Source organism: Drosophila grimshawi, unplaced genomic scaffold (genome assembly GCF_018153295.1).
Source record: "Drosophila grimshawi isolate 15287-2541.00 unplaced genomic scaffold, ASM1815329v1 contig_311, whole genome shotgun sequence".
In the NCBI taxonomy this organism is placed as follows: domain Eukaryota; kingdom Metazoa; phylum Arthropoda; class Insecta; order Diptera; family Drosophilidae; genus Drosophila; species Drosophila grimshawi.
The window spans coordinates 17714346-17735749 of NW_025063098.1; the positions used below are offsets into that span (position 1 = coordinate 17714346).

Here is a 21404-nt window from a genome sequence, read left to right on the forward strand (position 1 = left end):
ACACAGAGAGAAACAGAGATAGCGAATGCTGGCAACGAGAGAAAAGAAAAGAAAAGAGTGGTAGAAATCCGGCAACAATATCGGAAGCAACAACAACAGCAGCAGCAGCAGCAGTACAAAATGAAAGCACGACAAAAACAAAATGTGAAAACGCATGAAAGCCAATTTCTTGTCGTCGTCGTCGTCGTCGTTTCCTTTGCTCGCTTCGTCGCAGTCGCCGCACAATTTGTTTAGAAAGTGCAGAGAAATGGTAAAAGCGGCAAAATGCAAACAAGCCAACCAAACAACAACAACAACAACAGCCAAGTTTTGTGCAGTGTTGAAAATTGGGCACAAAATGTTTATTAATTTATTGATTTCATTTCATGCGCTCTGCCCAAACACGATAATGAAGTACATACGTTAATGATAATGATAATGTTGTTGTCTTTTTACTATTATACAATAATAAACGCCACGCGCTAAACAGCAACGTGCAAACTCCGAAAGAGCGAGGGAGTGAGGGAGAGTGAGAGAGCGAACGCGTGTAAGCTGAGCTTTTGCTTGCTGCTTTCGTACGTCATCAAACTAGTTTTTTTTCAGCCCATCACGCTGTGTTGTTGTTGTTGCCTGCGATTACATAAAGCGTCGCGTTTCGTTTCGTTTCGTTGTTCGTGCTCTCGTTTTACGTCGTTTGGCTTCGTCGGTTAGTTTTGCGGTCGGTCGGGTGAAATTCGCTGCCTGCGTCGCTGCCGTCGTTGCTGACGCCTACGCGCCTGCGCGCGTTCAGACAACAGTGCACGCCATACAAATAAATACAGGCCACAGCAGACGACTGCGCAACATTGTCGGCTTCATTTCCAATGTTGCTTTCTGTAATGCTTATGTAACCGAACAAAAAAAAAATTATGTTTTCCCTTCGTCATCATCATGCGTTATTGACGCAAAAATTAAAAAAAAAAAAACTAGTGTAAACTTTCATTTATGTTGCAATGCCTCAAAGTGTCAAAAACTTGGCAAATATGCCATGCCCTATTTTTGTGACTAACATGTCAACATTTTAACATTTGTTGATTACATTTTATGCCAAACTTTTCAATATTAGAATTTTAAATAGGAGCAGAAAAGCTCTTATTTAATGACACATAAAATTACAGTTAGATAGTTGCTTAAATATTAATTTAAGCAGAGCCTTTCACTATTGCAGATGAGAGTTGCTATTAGCTACCATAATAGTCAAATGCAAACTTCCAATCGTTTGCAAAAAACGGACAAATTTCACTCTACTTAAATGATTTTATACATTTTATATAACAACAACAACAGTAGCCGCAGCAGCAGCTTCGCTGTCGGCAGCGACTTTCACGAAAACTGCAAGCAAAACTGCAGAGTTGCCGAGAGAGTGTGTATGGGACAGAGAGAGAGAGAGAGAGATAGAAAGACACGCTGCTGCTGCTGAGGAGCTTTCTCCTTATGGGTCGGGCCTTTGGCTCTGTGGACTGCTGCGCTGCTTACTGCTGCTGGCACAAAAGGCAAATGGACGCAGCGCAAGCGACGCAACGACGACTGACGACTGTGACTCCATTAAAAGCTAAACAACAACAACAGCAACAAAAACTATAACTACAAGAAAAGTAGCGAAACGAAACGTAACGATAAAACGAAACTTGAGCGTGGGAGTTTACAAAATTAATATGCGTTCAAGTGTTGACATCGCGCTGCCCAAAATGTATATATGTATTTGTATGTGTGTGTGTGTGTGTGTGTATGCATGACGAAGAGCGGAGACGAAGAGAAATTGCATGAACATTGGGTGGGTGTCTATTGTTGTTGTAGCTGCTGCTGCTGCATTTAGTAGCGGAAGTGAAGAGATGAGTAGTTAGTTGAGTGCCGCCAAGTTAGTTTCTCTTTTGAAATCATTTTCATTGGCATGAAAGATCACATTATTTAAATTAAATTGCCAGTTCGTCGTTTCTTCATCTGTTGTTCAATTTATCTTTGCATCGCATTTACACACTCATATATATATATATATATATATATATATACAGTGTCTCGCAGTTCAACTGGAACAGCGCCTAGCAAAATATTTAAAGTGCTATAACTTTTAAACAAAACAATAAACGCAAAATGTTTAAATGCCAATTTGTTTTATGTTATATCACGTTTGAAAAGGAAGCTTCAGTTTTTATTAAAATATTAAATAATTAACTGAAATTAGTCAAAAACTGAAAACATATCCAAAATACATGTCAAAGTTTTTTTGGAACAGTCTTAGAAAAGTAACATATTAGGCGTATAAAAACTTAAATAAGGATGTTAATACTTAGTATGATATCCTTTACCCCTAATAAAGTCCCTTGACCTATTATTCATGGAAGATACCAGCTTCCGGGTCGTTTCTGGACTGATTTTGCTCCACTCATCCAGCAGAGCATTCTTGAGATCGGATCTGTGATTCCGGATGGTATTTTCCAGCAGAGCCCACAAATTTTAAATAACATTTAAATCTGGAGACTGGGCGTGTGGAATTATCGTGTGGCGGCAGTTCCAGATATGCCAGGACTGTACTAATCCGGACTTATGCTTGGCTTTTGTCCTGGTCGTTGTCGTGGTAGAACCGGAAAGTACGTCGGATTCCTAGCTTCTTGGCACTTTGGAGTACATTTTCCTTTAATATATTGAAATACACACTCTTGACCATTGTTGTTTCAAAAAACACCAAATTCCCGACGCCGGCTGCCGAGATACATGCCCATACCATGACACTTCCTCCGTCGTGCTTGACTGTTGCCTTTAGGATTTTGGAACTCAGCTCAGTATTGGACTGTCGCCACACATAATTTTGTCCGTCTGAGCCAAAAATGTTGAATTTGGGCTCATCTTCAAATATGAATTTGTTCCAGAACTCCAAATCCTTGTCCAAGTGGGTTTTGACGGAGGCCATCCTAGTCCCTTTATTTTTGGCGCTTATAAAGGGCTTATTCCGTGGTACTTGGGCATTAAAGTCATGGTTGCGCAGAACCCGGCGCACAGATTCCACACTGCACTTTTGCCCCATTTCGTCCTCCATCTGTGGAGTCAGTTTTTGAGCCGATAGCTTGGCATTTTCCCTTATTTTCCTGATGATCCTCCGCTCTTCCTGTTCGGTGAAAATCTTGTTTGGTGTCTTTCTGCCCTTGTCCTCAATCCGATTTTCGCCGACGAAGCGCCGAATGATATTGAATACAGTTGTGGTACTCAGATTTACCATTTTAGCTATTTGGCGATATGAATATCCAATCCTGAAGTGTTCCAGGATCAGTTTCCGTTGTTCAATGGTAGTCCGCTTGCACATAGTCCTTGTTGGCTGGTTGCACTCGAGATGCAGGATATAACTAATCTGACTACGAAGGATTGGTCTATTTATACCAAAAATAATCAACCTGACGTAAAAAATCTGGGTTTTATGGCACCCAGGTGTCCATAACGCCATTGTTCCACATAATATGTGACCACAAATTAAGGTACTTTTTTACATAACCCGACCTAGCCGGTGGGAAAACCCCAGTTTATGGGGGTCATATAGTCATTTAGGTAGTCAATATATGTACCTGCCATAGTTCTTTGGAATTTTTGAAAAATATTGAATAATTTGTTTATGGCAGGCAATTAACTTTTTTGCAAGGCGCTGTTCCAGTTGAACTGCGAGACACTGTACATATACATACACATGTATGTGTGCGTAAAATGAAAAGCATTTCCTTTTCTTCAAAACGTTTTTCACTCGACTCATTTATTGTTGTTGTTGTTGGACGAGTGAAAGGAGTATTTTCTGCCGCGCTTTTGTTGTTGTTTGTTTTGTTGGTGAAAACGCCAACAACAACAACAGCAAGAAATACACGCGAGTGAAAACTCATGCGATAATTTGTTGTAAAAAAAAATAAACAAAAAAATGAAAATTTTCACCATTTTTATTATTGGCCTGGCTTTTGTTGTCGACTTTCGTTGTTGTTGTTGCTGTTCATTTTCTATAAAACTTCATTAAAATGCTAATGAAAAGTTGCCGGAAGTTGTTGTGTGGAAAAAGCACCACGCGAGTCGCTTTCAATTATATAACATCAGCCACTTTGGCGCGGAAAATTGGTGAAAATGTGTAAAAAAAAATTCCGTTGTCCAAATTTGGCGCAATTTACCATCTCAGCAGCTGCCAGGGCAGATCCCCCCACCCCCCAGAAAATGCTGCTGCTTCCCCTTTCATCTATCAAATTTATCCATCTTTTCTTTTATCTATTTTTCTCTCTTTGCCCTAAACCGATTTATTGTGCGGATTTAAACACGTGCTGCTCTTTGTGTAATTTTAAGTCTCTTTGCTCTTTGTTGACCTCACTCTCCTGCCGCCGCTGCTGCTGCAGTTTTCTCTCTCTTCCTTTGTCTGCGCCCTCGCATTGCTCTTTGCTGCGTCCGGTGTTCTGCGCCATTCTGCGCATAAAGATCACTCAAGGTGCTTGCATTTACAGCGTGTCCGTGACGAAATACATTCGATTCAGCTGCCAATGGCGGCGGCTGTTTCTCTTGTGTTGTGTTTTGTTGTGTTCTGTTTGCACAGCGAGTAGAAGCAAAGAAGCAAATGCATGAAAAGGCTGGACCTTAAACACAAACAGCTGAAGTTTTGGTACAGTGCTCAATCGCTAAAATTGTGGACACAGCTTAAGGATTACTTGACAGGTTTAACAAGAATTAAATCTTTTTCAAATTCTTACCATTTCTGTCGTAAATGAATTTCATAATTTTTTTTTTTTCATGAATTATACACCAAATATATAATAAACTAATTTCATAATATGTCATACCCTGTTGTGGCTATTTGTTACCACTGTATAACTACTACCCACATAATATATTTTACATACATATACATGTATATGTAGCAAATGCACAGCGCAACATTAAAGGTCCAGCCTAATCGACCAGAACGCTGAGTCATTGCTCACGTTGGGAGTTCTTGATGGATGGCGACGGAACTCCATTAATCATCACGAGTTTAACTGCTGTTCACTTGGGGTGCCGAAAAATCACTTACTTACCGCGCACCTTCCCCTCTGTTCCTCTCGCTTAACCTTAGCTTTGTCTTTCGGCGCCGCCAAAGCCAAATGTTTGGAGACCTAAACAACATTTCCCAATGTCATCTCACAAACAGAAACCAAAACTTTTGGCTCTGAGCCCTTCGAAACGCAAAAAAAAGAGAGCGCGTGCAAGCACGACGAGGGCACGAGAGAGAGAGCGTAAGAGAGACGACCGCTTGTGCTTTACGGCAGGTGTTTGTCTCTCTGTCTCGCTGTCTGTCTCTGTGTTTGTGTTTGTATCGTTCTCAATGCCAAATCAATGTCATTAACATTAAAGCACACTCACTAAAATTGTATAAAGCAACTTGAAGGTACTAAACCTGACGACTCTGCGGTCGCCGTCGCCGTTTCCATTCTCCCACTCCCCCCATCCGCGCTTCGCCACGCTTGTTTGACGTCGACTTTTGTTATTGTTGTTGTTTTATTTTCGGTTGTTTTGGGTTCTGCCCGCCGCTGCTGCTGCTACTGCGGCTGCGACTGCTGCTCTTTCGGAATGCTGGTTTACGGTTTGTTCACCTTGATAAAAAAAAAGCGCTTTTAATACACACGCACGCGCTGTCACACACACACATACACTTACATTGCTGATGTGAAGGTCCTTTTTTTGTCAAGCATTTGATGGCCAGCTGAAGTGAACTGGAAAACTGGCAAGAAAAACTCTTACAGCGCCTCAGCATCTTCAGCCTTGTACAGATTTTCTCAAGTTTTTCTTTTGCTTAATTGTTGCTGTTGTTGTTATTGTTATTGTTGTCGATGTTTCCTTTTGCATCTGCGCCAGCTCAAAAACTCACATTGTTACAGTAGATCTCTCTCGCTCCCTCTCTCTTCTACTACCTCCTCCATTGTTTGTCAATTTTACACTCTTGGCTACATATTTTTGGTCTATTGTTTGCTGTCATCTGCAGGCGACGCTGCATGCCTGAGTTATCCTTGCTGTTGCTGCTGCTGCATCCTGTGACGCATCTTGGCCGGCACAGATTTCACAGATTTGTAGGCCCAAAACGATAAACGCTGATTTGAAGCGGCCTCAGTTTTCATTTGCCGTTTCAGCAGGACGGTCGTCGTGCTCGTCTTCGTGTTCGTCATCGTGTTCGTGTTCATTCTCTCTCTTCTCTGTTAGACAGTTGTGCAAATTGTACTCGCTTACGAAAGCTTCTCTTGAATCGATAGATCGATCACTCACTACACGGACGCAATAACGGTTAACGCTTGAAGCTTTCGCTCATTTTTCGTTTCGTTTTCGCACGTCTTTCGCGCGCGCCTTTTTTCGAGCGTACAAATTATGTTCTCTGCACAACATTTTGTCGCATTATTCTGTCTTGTGATTTCCGTGTGCTTGTGTCTCTGTCTGTCCTTTGTCCGCAACAGCAGCACTGCTTAAAATATCGCATTTGAGAGTAAAACACTTTTAATAATTTATTGATTTGCTGTGTGTGCCTGTGCGTGTGTGTGTGTGTGAGTGGCGTCAAGCTGGAGAACTCGCTGCTGCTAAAGCTGCTCAATCTACTGGCCAGACACTCGACTGCCGACAGCAATTTTGTCAAGATTGAGTTCGAACGCAGCATCATGGAGTTACTGCAAGAGCCAAGGTGCTCATCTTTTACATACATATATCACTTATCATATTGATATTTATATATATAAATATATATTTCTATTTTTATATTTATATTTGAATATCGTAACGTATCTAACCTCACTTTTCGGTTTTGGCTTATTTGCAGATTGCCGGTAAACGAATGTCAGGCAAGCCAAACAGCTAGAGTCACCTCGAACCTGCACGCATCCAGTAGCACAATGGCGGTTAGCCGTGTACCCTCACCGCCCCTGCCGGAAGTAAATACGCCCGTTGCCGAGAACTGGTGTTATACGCAGGTAAGATTCTTCCCCCTCCCCTCCACTACACCACGAGAAAAGGATTACATTACAATGTAAGCAAAAGAGCCACAAAAAAAAAACCTGCTGCCTGCATTCCTATGGATTTATTCACTGCTGCTCAAATTTCCATAATCCATGTGTGTGTGTGTGTGTGTGTTTGTAAAGAGAATCCATTTTTGTGGTTATGTTTGCTGAGCATTTTATTCGCCAGGCTGGCCAGGCTCAGAGGAAAAATGCATTTCCGCTGTTTATTTGTAATAAAATGAAATGAGCCCCGTTTCGCAGGTGTGCGCTCAAAATGCACAAAACTGTAACTGTAGACGGGTGATGGGCGATGGGAGATGGTAGACGACGGGAAACGCGAGACGGCAGACGGGGCAGCAGAGAGAGAGAGAGAGAGAGCGAGAGAGAGATCCGTTATGTGAACAGAATCGGGCAAAGAGCAACCAGAATTCGTCGACACTCGTTGAAAAAGATCCCAACGATTCTTGCTGATTTTAGCTCTTTTATTAAATTTCTGCTTCAATTTGAGTCATCCAAAAAAATCATTAAATATTAATAGCTCATAGAAAACTGAGTAACTCTTTTATTTCTAGCTGTTTATAAATTATATTTTCCTTATTAAATCATTTCTTTCTTAGATTTCTTTAATTTAACTAATTTATTTTAGTTATTTTCAAATTATAAATATTAAATATTATTAGCCTTCGTAGCATATAGAAACCTGAGTAACTCATTTATTTAAAGTCTCAACAAATTATATTTTCATTTCAAATAATTTGTTTTTTCTATTTGGCTTATCTTCTTGCTGATTTCAACTCACAGAAACCTGAGTAATTAATTTATTTTAGTTGTTTATAAATTATATTTTCCTTATAAAATCATTTCTTTCTTCAATTTCTTGAATTGTTAGTTATTTTCAAATTATACTTCCATTATTAAATTTCTGCTTCAATTTGAGTCATTCAAAAAAGTCGTTAATGAGGAGCCCAAATATTATTAGGCTTCGTAGCACAGGGAAACATGTGTAACTAATTTATTAGAGTTATTTATAACTTGTAGTTCCTTTATTAAACCATTTCATAAATTTCTTCTTCCATTTTCAGGTCAAAGTTGTTAAATTTAGTTATATGTGGACCATAAATAACTTTAGTTTTTGTCGGGAAGAGATGGGTGAGGTACTCAAATCGTCCACATTCTCAGCCGGTGCTAATGACAAACTAAAATGGTAAGTTTGAGCGATTGAGAAAGCAAACTAATAATAAGAGTGTTGAAATTGAAACAAATTCATTTATTTAATTGTGCAGGTGTTTACGGGTGAATCCCAAGGGTCTAGATGAGGAGAGCAAGGATTACTTATCATTATATTTACTGTTAGTTTCGTGTAACAAATCTGAAGTCAGAGCCAAGTTCAAATTCTCCATACTAAATGCAAAACGTGAGGAAACCAAAGCAATGGAATCCCAGCGGTAAGTGTAACTGAAACTACCCAAAAAAGATATATAATTATAATTGTTGTCTCTCCCACATATTTAGAGCTTACCGTTTCGTGCAGGGCAAAGATTGGGGCTTTAAGAAGTTCATACGCCGCGATTTTCTCTTGGACGAGGCCAACGGTCTCCTGCCCGAGGATAAGCTGACCATATTCTGTGAAGTCAGCGTCGTTGCGGACAGCGTGAACATCTCCGGACAATCCAATATTGTGCAGTTCAAAGTGCCCGAGTGCAAACTATCCGAGGATCTCGGCAATCTCTTTGACAACGAGAAATTCAGCGATGTAACGCTCTCGGTCGGTGGCCGTGAGTTTCAAGCGCACAAGGCCATTTTGGCAGGTAGGACACAAATTCCTTATACACACAATCGACTTAACTGTTAACCAACCACCATAAATGTTGAGTCCACTTTAAACTCGTCGTCCAAACCAAGGCCTTTTTAAGCCGAGTCTTGATTCGTTGTATATTCAACATATTTTCATTTATTTAATATCTATGAACAAATTAAAAATTAAAATTTCTTTCGGTTTTGGTTTTGGTTTAATTTCAAGACACGTTTTCATATTTAAGGCACTCAACTTTCCAGATATTTGCTACCCTGAAAACATTTAGACTTTTATAACTTTGTCAAGTGTAAAGCAAATCTCATTAATTTTTTACCAATATTTATGCATCTTAATTTATAACGATTATCGTTGAAAAATAATGATAAAGTCTCTACTAATAAATGGAAAAATTTCAATGCATAAAATCTTGCGCCTTTAAAGTTAACGAGTCTCCACAATAAATCGCAACTAAAATAATTTGCAACTTAAATTTTCGACTTTGCAGCGCGCAGTGATGTCTTTGCGGCCATGTTTGAGCACGAGATGGAGGAGCGTAAGCTGAATCGTGTCGCCATAACCGATGTGGATCACGAGGTTCTCAAAGAGATGCTCCGATTCATATATACGGGCAAGGCGTCTAACCTAGAAAAAATGGCTGATGATCTCTTAGCGGCTGCTGATAAGGCAAGTCTCTCAACTGATATCCAATGCACAATACACACTAACTAATTGCATTCTCTGTTTTGCTCTCTGTTGTACAGTACGCACTCGAAAAGCTGAAAGTGATGTGCGAAGAGGCGCTGTGCGTCAATCTCTCTGTTGAAACAGCAGCCGAAACGTTAATATTAGCTGATCTCCACAGTGCGGATCAATTGAAAGCACAAACGATAGATTTCATTAATACGTAAGTTGAACGAAATATAAATATTATTATTATTATTGTCGAGATGATAATGCTTGTTTGTCTTGTTAATAGTCATGCCACCGATGTGATGGAAACCTCTGGCTGGCAAAATATGATCACAACACATTCACATTTGATAGCGGAGGCATTTCGTGCGCTCGCAACACAACAAATCCCACCAATTGGACCACCAAGGAAACGCGTGAAAATGAGCTGAAACCATAATGCTGCAGCCAATCAACACAAAACAGTAACAGCAACAGCAACACCAACAACAACAACCAATTCAACAGCAACAGGCAACAACAATAGAAGCAACAACAACAACAACAATACCTACAACAGCAACAATAATATTAACAACAATTGTAACATACATTTTAACGGTTGCAAGAAGCACTGCAACAGAAGCGTTTCTTCCACAACAACAACAACAGCAGCAGCAGCAGCAAAGGCAACTAATAATATCAATAACAACAACAACAACAATTGGCTTAAGCCATCAAAAATGGCGTTTATTGTTTCAATATCGAGTAATTTAATTTTCAAAAACTTGATAAATGTAATATTCTTATTTTGTTGATTTATGATTACGATTAATGCTTATTTCTAAGATTTAAAACAAAACAGAAAACAAAAAAAAAACAAACATAACAAAACAAAAAATATATACAAAAGAAGAGAAACCACAAACAACAACAACAACAACAAATACAAAATAAAAAATAAAAGAAAACAAATCAATAAGAATAGAAGAGTTCATTAAGAAGAAAAGATGGCAAACAAAACAAAAGCAAAAGCAAAAGCAAAAAAAAAATATAAAAGCATATACATAAATAAATAAAACAAACAATGCGTAACTATTATAATTATTAATTATTATTATTATTAACTATATTATTATGATTACCGCGTATAATTACAAAGCGTACACTTTGATTGTGATGTATATTCGATGAGTATGACTAATGCATAATGATACGGATATGATAATGAAGTTGATTTATATATTGTGTATATGTAAAACTCTGCAATTTGAATTCAAGAGAGCATTAAAGGTTTTATTTTTGTATTTACCGATTAAAACAACAAAACCAAAACAAAAACTATTTCCCCTACACCGTCCCCCAAGCCACACAACACAACACTATATATATATATATATATATATACAAAACTTCCACACTCGCGCAATGGACAACAACAACAACAAAGCAGCAACCACCGTCGTTACACACACACAAACAACACACACACAGTTATACATAGAAAGAGCCTAACAAAATAAAAATATAAATAAAAGCAAAAATAGCACAGTTAATGAAAATACAATGTATACAATTAAAATTCTTCTCTTTTCTTTTCGTTTACAAATAAACACCAATGTTTTTTTTTGTTTTTAAGTATTTAACGCAACTTCTTTATTTCTTGTATAAAAAACAAAACACTAAACAAACAAAAAAAAAAAAAAAAAAAAATAAGAACAACATCAAGAAACATTGTCGAAATAAATGCAAAATGTAGCACTCTGTGTATAGTAAGCAAAAACAAACAAACAACTAAGTCTTTCAACTAAAAACGCCTCCATTTTTAGCGATGGGATTAACAACCAAATTGATTATGACGACGATGATGATGATGATCCTTGAAAGGACGCAGGCTTGTTTTTATAGCTTTTTTTGCGTGTGTGGGGAATTTATTAGTTGAATTAGGCTCCCCGCCCCACCCTTATTTCATTTGCAACTGAAAACTAAAAACTACAAAATGCGCAAAGGCAGCAGCAACCAAGAAACCAAGAAACGAATAAAGTAACAGTGATAATATTCATCCAATTAATATATGAATACTCCAATTTTTTGTAATAAGGTCAAATTCGTTACCAGAATCATGCAATTGATGTGAAATTATGAGGCACGATTTGCTTTGTTAGTTGACAATTTGATTTAGGCAGCATTTGCAAAAATGTAAATAAATATAGCATTAGTTTCTCTGATTCCGTTCTTGTATGGCTAATTCAATTGCACAACAGAAGAAGAAGAAAAAACAAAACAAAAAGCTTAAGCGGTATTTGCACAGTACAAAAACCAAAAGCAAAAAAAATAACAATAACACAATGAAACGCTTTCAAATTTGGCCGAAGGTAATCCAAAAATAAGCCAATATTAAACTTATATGATGAGTAGGCTTGCAATAAGTAGACCGATTCTTAGTTTCATTCCAATTGACCAAAAAGCAAAGCAATACATTTAAGAGTGCTGTGTGAATGCCGTCACTGAAAACAAACAAACTAAAGTTGGTAAATTATCAAAAGCAAACATATTGAAAATATACTATAAAAAAAGACATTTTTATGCATGCCAATCTAAATGTGTAGAAAACAATAAACGAACAGGAGAACAGAACACGAGAGTTCGAGTAAGTAATAGAACTTTATAGTAAACAAATAAAATACAAAAAACTGGGGAATACGAAAGCGAAAAACAACAGACAAAAAATGAAAATGAACACGGGAAACCTTTTTAAAAAGCAAATTGTAATTGTATTTAACAAATTAGATAATAAATTAATATGTTCTAAAGACTATGGCGACTTCAAATCTATTTATTTCTTCTGCTCCTGCTCATCCAGAAACTGTTGCAACAGCGCCGAGTCAATTGGAATTGTTAGCTGCTCGGAGCCATCAGCGACACGCTTTGACTTGACCAATTTGTGATCGAAAAACTCGGTCAATTGGGCACGCAATGCCAAATCGGAGCTAACCAGGAATGCCTCGCGACAACTCCAGTACAAATCCTTGAACGGCATGCCCTGATAGTTGGCGTTGCCCTTATTCTGCAACTGAAACTTGACAATCAGCATGTAAATGCCACGCGAGTTGGTCGTTAGCGAGGAGAAGACACTGCGCATCGAGGACAGAGCCAGTTCACCCGAATTCTGCACCAGCAGCGAATTCTCAAACGCCGTCTCATCCGTATATGGCAGCATGGTGGTGCAATCCCACCACGAGAAATTGTAGTTGCCCAATTTGTTTTGGTCCCAAACTGGTGAAATATGTTGCAATGCAAATGCTTAACTAGTTAATTAATTCATTATTTTGGGCAACTCACGCAATGGTGTATTGATGTGATCTATGGAGGCCAGCAGATGAATGTTGGGCACGCGAGCCAGGCGGGACAGGATGGCCTGTGATTTCACGTTGCGCAGCATTGCACCATCCAAATTGTGCACAATCAGATAGAGATGCGTTTCGGGTATCAATGCGAACTCCTCTTCGATCATGTCCACAGCCTCGTGTGCATTGGCTGGACTTGGACCCGCATCGAGAATCTCACTCGTTATGCTGTCCAAGACATCTTTGAGTGTCAGACTGGGAAAGAACCCATTGATCACCAGCACCGTTTGTTGGCCGAGAATATCACGATGAAAGGACTGCAACAGCTGCCGTTTGGAGCCCAATCCATAGAGCAGAATGTTGAAACCTTCGTTCAGGATGCACATCCATTTGGGAAAGTACGAACGATACTCTTCCATAATGGCACCGATGGCCGTCTCATGTTCGGCGGATGCCTTCATATCGGCCAGTAGGCTGAACACACGATCTGCCGCGAGCCGAGGATTCTTCAGGCGATCCAATGTGTGATCTGAGGTGAGTATCTTGCTGCTGGCATGCGAGTGAAAGTAGCCATCGCTCTCCGGCACAAACTCATTGGATCTCTTGACACGCGCCGACTGACGTTGACGCGCTGCCGACGGTGTCTTGGGCAGCACAGGCACCACAATGGCACGACGTGCCTTGCACGGCGTCTTGGACTCGTCGTCGGCGGCATCGTTGTCGGAGCCAGAGCCATTGCTGCTGCTGCTCGAGGAGTTGCCATCGCTGGGTCGATAATCGCTTTCATCAGCGGAGAAATCCTCATCGGAATCTGCCACAATCCGTGCAATCTCTGCAAGAGAATGGAGAATAGAGTTGATTAGTGACAACCAAATGTTTTTGTTGTTTGCCACTTACGTTTCTTGACCTGTGTGCGCACATGCGATGGCGTCTTTGGTTGATCAGCCTTCTTCCGTTTGGTGTCCGGTGTCTTGACACCCAGGCGAGGTGTCTTTGGAGTACCCGGAGTGGCATTGAGGGCAGCCAATGACATCGCATCCCTCTTCTTGGGCGTATTGAAGCCAAACAAACTGGTGCCAGCCACATTATAGTCAGTCTGTATGAGCTCGACATCGCGTGAAGTTGGCTTATCCGCACCCGCAACATCGTCTTCATCTTCTTCAGACTGCTCCTCATCCGTACACTCCACATAGTTGAGAACAATGCGCTCCTTGGCGCCTTGGCCCTTATATTCCTGATACTTCTTGGTGGGACTCGGTTTGCGGGCTGATCGACGTGTGCGCGGATGCTCTACGGGCTCTGCAGCAGCACTCGATTCATCGGAACTGCTACCCATTTCAAGGGATTTCCGAATGGCCGATTTTGGACCTCGACTTGTTTGTTTTTGTTTCTTTGGTGTCTTGTATTCGGCAGCTGTGTGTGTTTTTGTTGGAATGGCACTCATTATTTTATATGTGCTTTAATGAAATATGACAAAGAGATTTAAAGGTAAAAATGAGTAAAAGCACAAATGCAAAAAATGCCATAGAAAAATAATTCTTGTTGTTTTTGCCGCGGTTTTGTTAATAGAATATCGATTTATCAGATCAGTTGTCATCGATCAAGTCGTATACTTTCAAATTCACAATAGTTAGCTATCGCATCTTCGTTACGATTATTAAAGAAGAAGCAGAAGGTGCTTAGCGCCAAACTACAGTTTAAAAATACTTCACGATTAAGACTGCATGTTATTAAACATATATTGAATTGCATAAATGTGAATTGTAACCTTCTACAATATATATAAAAGGTGCATAATTACCTGTGCAAAATAAATGATCGATGATTTCATAGTAATCGAATAATGGTTATCGATACAGTGAGAGGGACGCATCACTAACTCTGAGTCAGGCGGTTTAAGCGTGCGGCAATTTTTCACAGAGCAGCAGCGGCAGTGTATATTTCATTTGTTTAAATTTTTATTAAAAGTCACACAACACAGACGCAAAATGTCGACAATGGCAAGTCCCTTATCCATCGCTGGCACGCGACAGTCCGGCGCATCGGTTCGCACACAGAACGGTAAGCAATCGTTGATTTGAACAACAGCTGCAGCTGGCAGCAGCCGCCGGGGACAAGCACGTTTCTAATCAGACCCCCAGACGACTATGAAGAATATTCTCGAACGAAACTTAAGAAATGTTACTCAGCCTTAGAAAAACTCTTTTTACACAATACAAAAGCAAACAAATCAAAAGATGAGAGTTATAAGCTCTGACTGGGCACTCAAAGTGAGGTTATGGCATTCGGAACACCCATAAATGCATCTGGCATCAGGCATCTGAGATTGTAATTCAACAATTGTGATAATTGCATTTTTAATAATTGCAGTCATGGCAGCGCTCTCCATATCGAACATTGTCAAGAGCTCACTGGGCCCCGTCGGTTTGGATAAAATGCTGGTGGATGATATTGGGGATGTTACTGTTACCAATGACGGCGCCACGATTCTGCGTCTGCTGGAAGTTGAGCATCCAGCTGCCAAGTAAGTTCACAAAATAATCAGTTTGAGTGACTGTAACTGAGTGTTCCCTTAGGGTACTTGTGGAGCTGGCTCAGCTACAGGACGAAGAGGTTGGCGATGGCACCACATCCGTTGTCATTTTGGCCGCCGAGCTGCTGAAAAACGCCGATGAGTTGGTCAAGCAGAAAATTCATCCCACCTCGATCATTTCGGGATATCGTATTGCCTGCAAGGAGGCATGCAAATACATTTCGGAGCACCTAACCGCCCCAGTGGACGAGCTGAGCCGTGATTCACTGATCAACATTGCCAAGACATCGATGAGCTCGAAAATCATTGGCGCCGATGCTGACTTCTTCTCCACAATGGTCGTGGATGCCACTCAAGCTGTCAAGATCACGGATCCCAAGGGACAAACAGCGTACTCGATCAAGGCCATAAATGTACTGAAAGCGCACGGCAAATCCGCTCGCGAATCGGTTCTGATTCCTGGTTATGCCCTCAACTGCACCATTGCCTCGCAGCAGATGCCCAAGAAGATAGTCAACGCCAAGATTGCCTGCCTTGACTTTTCGCTGCAGAAGACCAAGATGAAGATGGGTGTGCAAGTCTTGATCAATGATCCCGACAAGCTCGAGGCAATTCGCGCTCGTGAACTGGACATCACCAAGGAGCGCATCAACATGATTCTGGGCACTGGTGTCAATGTTGTACTCGTCAGTGGCGGCGTTGATGATCTGTGCATGAAGTACTTCATAGAAATGGGAGCGATGGCTGTGCGTCGCGTGAAGAAGAGCGATTTGAAGATTATTGCCAAGGCAACTGGTGCCGCATTCCTTACGTCGCTGACGAACATGGACGGTGAGGAGAGCTTCGATGCCTCCATGGTTGGCGAAGCCGCCGAGGTGGCACAGGAGCGCATCTGTGACGACGAGCTTATCCTGATCAAGGGTACCAAGGCACGGTAGGGCATCTAAAATCGAGTATAATCAGCGAAACATATCTCAACCTTTGGATATTTGTGTGTGTTTACAGTGCTGCTGCTTCGATTATTCTGCGTGGTCCCAACGACTTCTACTGTGATGAGATGGAGCGTTCTGTGCACGATGCTCTCTGCGTGGTGAAGCGTGTGCTCGAAAGCAAAAAAGTCGTTGCTGGTGGCGGCTGTGTGGAGGCAGCACTCTCCATCTATCTGGAGAACTTTGCCACATCGCTGTCGTCGCGCGAACAGCTTGCAATTGCCGAGTTCGCCAAATCGATGTTGGTCATTCCGAAAACTTTATCTGTAAATGCGGCAAAGGATGCCACCGATTTGGTGGCGAAGCTGCGCTCCTACCACAACTCCAGCCAGACAAACACCAAGCATGCCGAACTCAAGTGGACCGGCTTGGATCTAATTGAGGGCGTTGTACGCGACAACAAGAAGTCGGGTGTGCTGGAGCCGGCCATGTCCAAGATCAAATCGCTGAAGTTCGCCACGGAGGCGGCAATCACCATTTTGCGTATTGACGACATGATCAAACTGAATCCAGAAGACAAGAGCGGCAAGAGCTATGCCGATGCCTGTGCCGCTGGCGAGTTGGATGGTTAAAAATCTGCTGCTAATATGGCATTTCTTATACTTGGTTAGGCACTTAATCTAATGTAAAACTCACTGCAAACTGCAAAACTTTCGCCCCCATTTAATTGTAACAACAATTTAATTGTTTCTTTGCTAACTGCAATTTTGTATTAATCCCGCATCATTTCTTGCTCCTCATCATTTCACGTAATATGCATATTAATAAATGAAACAACCGAATATATGCTGCGGCGTATGAAAAACTAAATGTTTATTGTTTTCCAACGGAAATCTGAAAGTGTATAGAAAATATTTCTGAGAGAAGAGAAGTGCTCGTTGCTGTGTGTGCTGCAGAGAGCCCGAGGAGAATATTCAAAAAGTCGGCTATAAATAGCGCGTGCATCGATTTTGCCTATATATACGAAAAGAATAACAAAATACTGACTACAATCGTGTGAGCAACGGAAAAGCGTGTGAACATTTTTTGTAAAATATAAGAAAATATTTTGAAAATATGTCTGCAAATAATACTGAATGTCCAATCGAAGGCGATGTGAATAATAATGAGACGGCAAGTGGTGGACAGGCGGAGCAAGTGGAGCAGCAGCCAGCGGCGCAGCAGCCACAAAACGAGCTGCTCGACATGGTGTTCACATTGGAGAGCGAGAAACAAGCACTGCTCGAGGAGTCTCGCAAACGAATCGGGGCGCTGCGCAAAGACTTTGAGGTTAGTTTTCAATTGGCCATTCCAATTTATTGAACTATAAGAAATAATCAGTAAGGATTTTTACAAAGGAAGCACGCTGCGAGAATGAACGCTTGCAGAAGCGAGTGGCCAATTTGGAGCTGTCACTGAAGCAATCGGTAATGCTGGGCGGAGTAGATGCACCAAAGTCACGGCAAGAACAGGACGAGCTGCTGCTAAAGGCCAAAACACTGCTGTTCGAGAAGACCAAGGTGAACAAGCAGCAGGAGCAACAGATTGCCGTGCTCCGGGAACAAGTCGAGTCCATTAAGGATGTGCTGCAGGTGACCAAAGACATGCTGCAACTGAGAACCACAGAAGGGGAACACACCCAGGCGCGTCTCGAGAAGAGTCAATTGTGGATCAAAGCCGAGCAGGACAAGTGTGCGTTGACCGAAAAGAAATTGCAGATATCGAAGGGTGTCTATGACAAACTGCGTGCCGAATACGACACACAGTCAAAGATATTTAAGGTATGGAAATGTTTTTAATAATAAAATATATATAGCCACTAACATATATATCAACTCTTTCCAGGATTTGAAAGAGGCCTATGAGCAAAAGTTGAAAGTGTTGACTGTCGCATTGGCAGAGGCCAAAAAATAGTTGAACAATTTAATAAACTACATATGTTAATTAAATGCACAAATATTCTTTATATATGTTCAATAATTTAATCAACTTTGTTCTGCGCCAATCCTGACGGAGTCCCAAGTTCCCTAGGCGCTTTGCTTGGTCTGCTGTTGTTGTTGTTGCTGCTGAATCAGTTTTACGGCGGCCGCCTGCTTCATCTCGAGCACGCTCATCACAGAGTTTAGGAAACGTGTCTTTTGTATGTGGATCTTTTCAATTTTCTCGATCTGTTCCTGCACATACTCGACGCGACGCTTAAAATAATCCTTGGACCCATCCAGATCCTGTTAAATGCAAACACAGACGGCGATGTGAGCAGAGCATAAAAATAATTGATTTCATTGAGTCGCTGTTACCTTTTCGATGTAGTAGCCGGTGCCGATGTCTATGATGAAATTGTTGAGATCCTTGATGCGTCCTGGCACATACATGCTGCTTGTCAGCGGCACGAGTATTTGACGATTCTCCCAATCGGGCTGAAATGCTTCCAGCGCATCTTTGGAGCCAGCGTATTTCGCTTTGCAGCCGTGCAGAGTCGACAGCGAGTCCTGTATGTTATTCATTTCCTAAACGAAAACCCAATTGTTAGAAACATGTGCAACTGCGGCATTTGTGGCAGCCCCCTTCCCCGAAATGATATTCGGTGATGGTGTGTGAGCAACACCCACACGCGACTCTGGCACTCACCTGCTCGAACTCCTGCTTGATTTGCATCAACTGGTCGGGGCTGAGCTTGGTGAGATCGATCATCTCGGTTTTTGCTGCAGCATTTGCGGTTCCAGACATATTTTACGCTTAAATTTATAACTTAGTAAATGTAAATTTTTATTCTTAATAGTCACACGCAAATCTGCTAGAGTTGTATTGCAATCGTGCGGAACAAGCTCAAACGAACGACTCACGTTACAAAAAGAACTGGTTTCGTGATTCTCTCATCCCTAAAAACTGTTATGCGCCGCTATCGTTTACTTGCAACCTTAACAGGGCGCATAATATTAGTAATACAAAATTGCAGTGACTCATCAGTCAGTTTTGTAAAAATTGAGTAAATTGCAGCAGGTTCCTCTATGCTCCAAATGGTTCTTTGATTACACCGACATAACAGAGAACTGTAGCCAGTGTTGACAAAGGCGATACAAAATTTTCGAATAAAAAGTAACGATTCGTTTTTTTTTTATACTTTTACTTTATTTATTATATGCAATGTTATAATTCTGTGTTTTGTCAGTCATTCTGTATTTGTATGCAATTTTATACCTTTTTTTTACTTTCTTTCACATAAATTATAAAATCTAACATAAAACAAAGCCATTTCATTAACAATCACTGCCGCTACATGTTACATACACGTTACGATTTGTTATGATATAGGCGCAGCCATTACATGTTCATATACATATTCTTTGTAGTTATATACTGGGTCAGTGTGAGTGTGTGTGTGTGTGTGTATATATGTGTATGTGTGCTCATGTGTTTTTGTTTGGGCTTTAATTTCGTATATATATATATTAGATAACAATGATATTAAGCCTAAATAGATATATGTAAGTTTAAGTTGTATTGATACATTGTTTGCATTTCATCATTCGCATTTATCTGTTCCTATGATCATTCAACTATTACATGCTTTAACTAAGTTACTTTTACTCATTAAACTAACTTTACTTGCCTCGGCCCACTTATCATTTATGTTTATCATACATAACATTATTCTTTAATCAATTGGTATCTGTATTGTTTTTTTTTTAGTTTTTTTCTTTTTTCGTTTATCTAAAATTGTTTTTAAACAATTTATCAAGTAATAATTTGCATGGTGTGTAGAATTTTCAATAGGTTTGAAGTTTTCTTAGTTTTTCCGTTTTTTGTTCTTAATTTTTTTTTTCGTGTGCACTTTTAATAATCGCAAGGCAAAAATTTGAGTTTTGGTTTTTCAATTGAAATGAATAAACTTCGTGGTTTGTTTTAAATGCAGAGTTTTGTTTTTTTTTCCTTCTTTTCTTTGTATCTTGTGCAGCGTTAACATTGTGAAGATATATAGAAATTTGTTGTCGTAGCCATTGGAGATCGGGTACATACATATTTAAGTGGGAATGGTAATTTGTTTATCAACAGCATTTTAATTTGTTATGAATTAATATTATCAAATCGAAGGGACGTAATACATAATACATAATAATAATCATAATTAATTACACATTATAGTATTGTATATGCAATGTATATGTTTTGTATATATATATATAGATGTACATATATATAAATAGTAGAGTATGTATGCATGTTTAATTTGTATTTTTTCTTCTTTTATTTTTTGTTAGTAGGGTTTCCTTGTTGTATATAGTATATGTATATATATGTATGTATGTGTGTATAAATAAGTGTGCATTGTATTGTGTAGTTTTTGTTGTATTTGTTGTTGTTGTTGCAATTGTCCTAAGTGTTTTCATTTCGCTAGATTCGCTAGTTTTTTTTGTTTGTTAGTTATGTGGTATTTCGGTTGTATACAAGTTGAAGTTCTTCAAAAACTCGAAAATATATCAAAAATTGTTTTGTTGAAATGCAATATATATATGTATATGTGTAGTTAGGAGTCAAATATACATATATGTAAATATATATATATATATATAGTATTTCGATATATAAACCAATGTTTTGGCTAAAGATAAGTCAGAAGAAGAATTAAATAATTTAGCTAGGAGTTAGATCTCTGGTATGCGGGGTAAGTAATTTTATGTATGTATGTATGCAAGTATGCAAGTCGATATGTATGTATGTATGTAAGTGTGCGTGTATAACTCCAATATATGTATAAGTAATATAAAGTCTTGATTACAAACATTTTGGTATACAAATAGCAGCAAAATTAAAGGAAAGCCCTAAAAATTGATATTCCATTAAAATAAATTATAACATTTTCTTGGTGTAGGTGTAGGTGTAGGTGTGTGTGTGTGTGCATTTTGTGTGTTGCCTTATTAAGTTGCCTTATTGTTAGTTTCTGCTGCTGTTGCTGATTGCGTATACGTCACGTAAGCCTCGAAAAATATGCACAAAGCGGCTCTAATACTGTAAAATTGTTGCTTGTTTCCGTTTTCTTCGTTTTCAGCTGTAAAGTAATTTTGCTCACATTTGATCGCATTTTTGTAAAAAAGCTAGGTAGGTTCG

The 21404-nt window shown here is 39.8% G+C and overlaps 5 protein-coding genes across 7 annotated transcripts in view; 3 read left to right on the plus strand and 2 right to left on the minus strand.

The window, feature by feature from the left end:
• Positions 1-10490, plus strand: part of LOC6567536 (protein roadkill) — a 58284-nt gene extending 47794 nt beyond the window's left edge. For 2 of the 3 annotated variants that reach the window (XM_032739896.2, XM_032739895.2), the window contains exons 3-9: positions 6809-6959; positions 8069-8190; positions 8270-8431; positions 8499-8794; positions 9287-9465; positions 9543-9685; positions 9758-10342. In XM_032739896.2, the coding sequence (XP_032595787.1) occupies positions 6882-6959; positions 8069-8190; positions 8270-8431; positions 8499-8794; positions 9287-9465; positions 9543-9685; positions 9758-9902 (1125 nt within the window). In that variant the 5' untranslated portion in view covers positions 6809-6881 and the 3' untranslated portion in view covers positions 9903-10342. Of the gene's footprint in view, positions 1-6471; positions 6674-6808; positions 6960-8068; positions 8191-8269; positions 8432-8498; positions 8795-9286; positions 9466-9542; positions 9686-9757 lie in introns of those variants that run through there. The other variant, XM_032739894.2, reaches the window with a different exon arrangement.
• Positions 10491-12236: 1746 nt separating this feature from the next.
• Positions 12237-14257, minus strand: LOC6567535 (origin recognition complex subunit 2). The gene is made up of 3 exons (XM_001993885.3): positions 13695-14257; positions 12793-13629; positions 12237-12726 (listed from the first exon to the last, which is right to left on the minus strand). The coding sequence occupies exons 1-3, from the start codon at positions 14239-14241 to the stop codon at positions 12287-12289; spliced, it is 1824 nt and encodes a 607-aa protein (XP_001993921.2). The 5' UTR covers positions 14242-14257; the 3' UTR covers positions 12237-12286.
• A 395-nt stretch (positions 14258-14652) lies between these two features.
• LOC6567534 (T-complex protein 1 subunit alpha) lies at positions 14653-17129 on the plus strand. Its single transcript, XM_001993884.2, has 4 exons — positions 14653-14858; positions 15168-15321; positions 15374-16264; positions 16336-17129. Exons 1-4 carry the CDS (start codon positions 14786-14788, stop codon positions 16889-16891), a joined length of 1674 nt encoding a protein of 557 aa, XP_001993920.1. The 5' UTR covers positions 14653-14785; the 3' UTR covers positions 16892-17129.
• Positions 17130-17303: 174 nt separating this feature from the next.
• Positions 17304-18251, plus strand: LOC6567533. Its single transcript, XM_001993883.3, has 3 exons — positions 17304-17588; positions 17657-18079; positions 18144-18251. Exons 1-3 carry the CDS (start codon positions 17376-17378, stop codon positions 18210-18212), a joined length of 705 nt encoding a protein of 234 aa, XP_001993919.1. The 5' UTR covers positions 17304-17375; the 3' UTR covers positions 18213-18251.
• On the minus strand, positions 18243-19101 carry LOC6567532 (probable prefoldin subunit 5). The gene is made up of 3 exons (XM_001993882.3): positions 18927-19101; positions 18596-18805; positions 18243-18523 (listed from the first exon to the last, which is right to left on the minus strand). Exons 1-3 carry the CDS (start codon positions 19023-19025, stop codon positions 18326-18328), a joined length of 507 nt encoding a protein of 168 aa, XP_001993918.1. The 5' UTR covers positions 19026-19101; the 3' UTR covers positions 18243-18325.
• Between the last annotated feature and the right edge of the window lie 2303 nt (positions 19102-21404).

What these genes read in the sequence shown, in the direction of transcription:
- LOC6567535 (XM_001993885.3), bottom strand. Translation starts at nt 14,241, where the DNA reads ATGAGTGCCATTCCAACAAAAACACACACAGCTGCCGAATACAAGACA. An exon ending in GCGCACACAGGTCAAGAAAC is followed by an intron (nt 13,630 to 13,694) that starts GTAAGTGGCAAA and finishes ATTCTCTTGCAG; the next exon opens with AGATTGCACGGATTGTGGCA. An exon ending in TCACATCAATACACCATTGC is followed by an intron (nt 12,727 to 12,792) that starts GTGAGTTGCCCA and finishes ATATTTCACCAG; the next exon opens with TTTGGGACCAAAACAAATTG.
- LOC6567534 (XM_001993884.2), top strand. Translation starts at nt 14,786, where the DNA reads ATGTCGACAATGGCAAGTCCCTTATCCATCGCTGGCACGCGACAGTCC. An exon ending in GTTGAGCATCCAGCTGCCAA is followed by an intron (nt 15,322 to 15,373) that starts GTAAGTTCACAA and finishes GTGTTCCCTTAG; the next exon opens with GGTACTTGTGGAGCTGGCTC. An exon ending in ATCAAGGGTACCAAGGCACG is followed by an intron (nt 16,265 to 16,335) that starts GTAGGGCATCTA and finishes GTGTGTTTACAG; the next exon opens with TGCTGCTGCTTCGATTATTC.
- LOC6567533 (XM_001993883.3), top strand. Translation starts at nt 17,376, where the DNA reads ATGTCTGCAAATAATACTGAATGTCCAATCGAAGGCGATGTGAATAAT. An exon ending in CGCTGCGCAAAGACTTTGAG is followed by an intron (nt 17,589 to 17,656) that starts GTTAGTTTTCAA and finishes ATTTTTACAAAG; the next exon opens with GAAGCACGCTGCGAGAATGA. An exon ending in CACAGTCAAAGATATTTAAG is followed by an intron (nt 18,080 to 18,143) that starts GTATGGAAATGT and finishes AACTCTTTCCAG; the next exon opens with GATTTGAAAGAGGCCTATGA.
- LOC6567532 (XM_001993882.3), bottom strand. Translation starts at nt 19,025, where the DNA reads ATGTCTGGAACCGCAAATGCTGCAGCAAAAACCGAGATGATCGATCTC. An exon ending in TCAAGCAGGAGTTCGAGCAG is followed by an intron (nt 18,806 to 18,926) that starts GTGAGTGCCAGA and finishes GTTTTCGTTTAG; the next exon opens with GAAATGAATAACATACAGGA. An exon ending in CCGGCTACTACATCGAAAAG is followed by an intron (nt 18,524 to 18,595) that starts GTAACAGCGACT and finishes TGCATTTAACAG; the next exon opens with GATCTGGATGGGTCCAAGGA.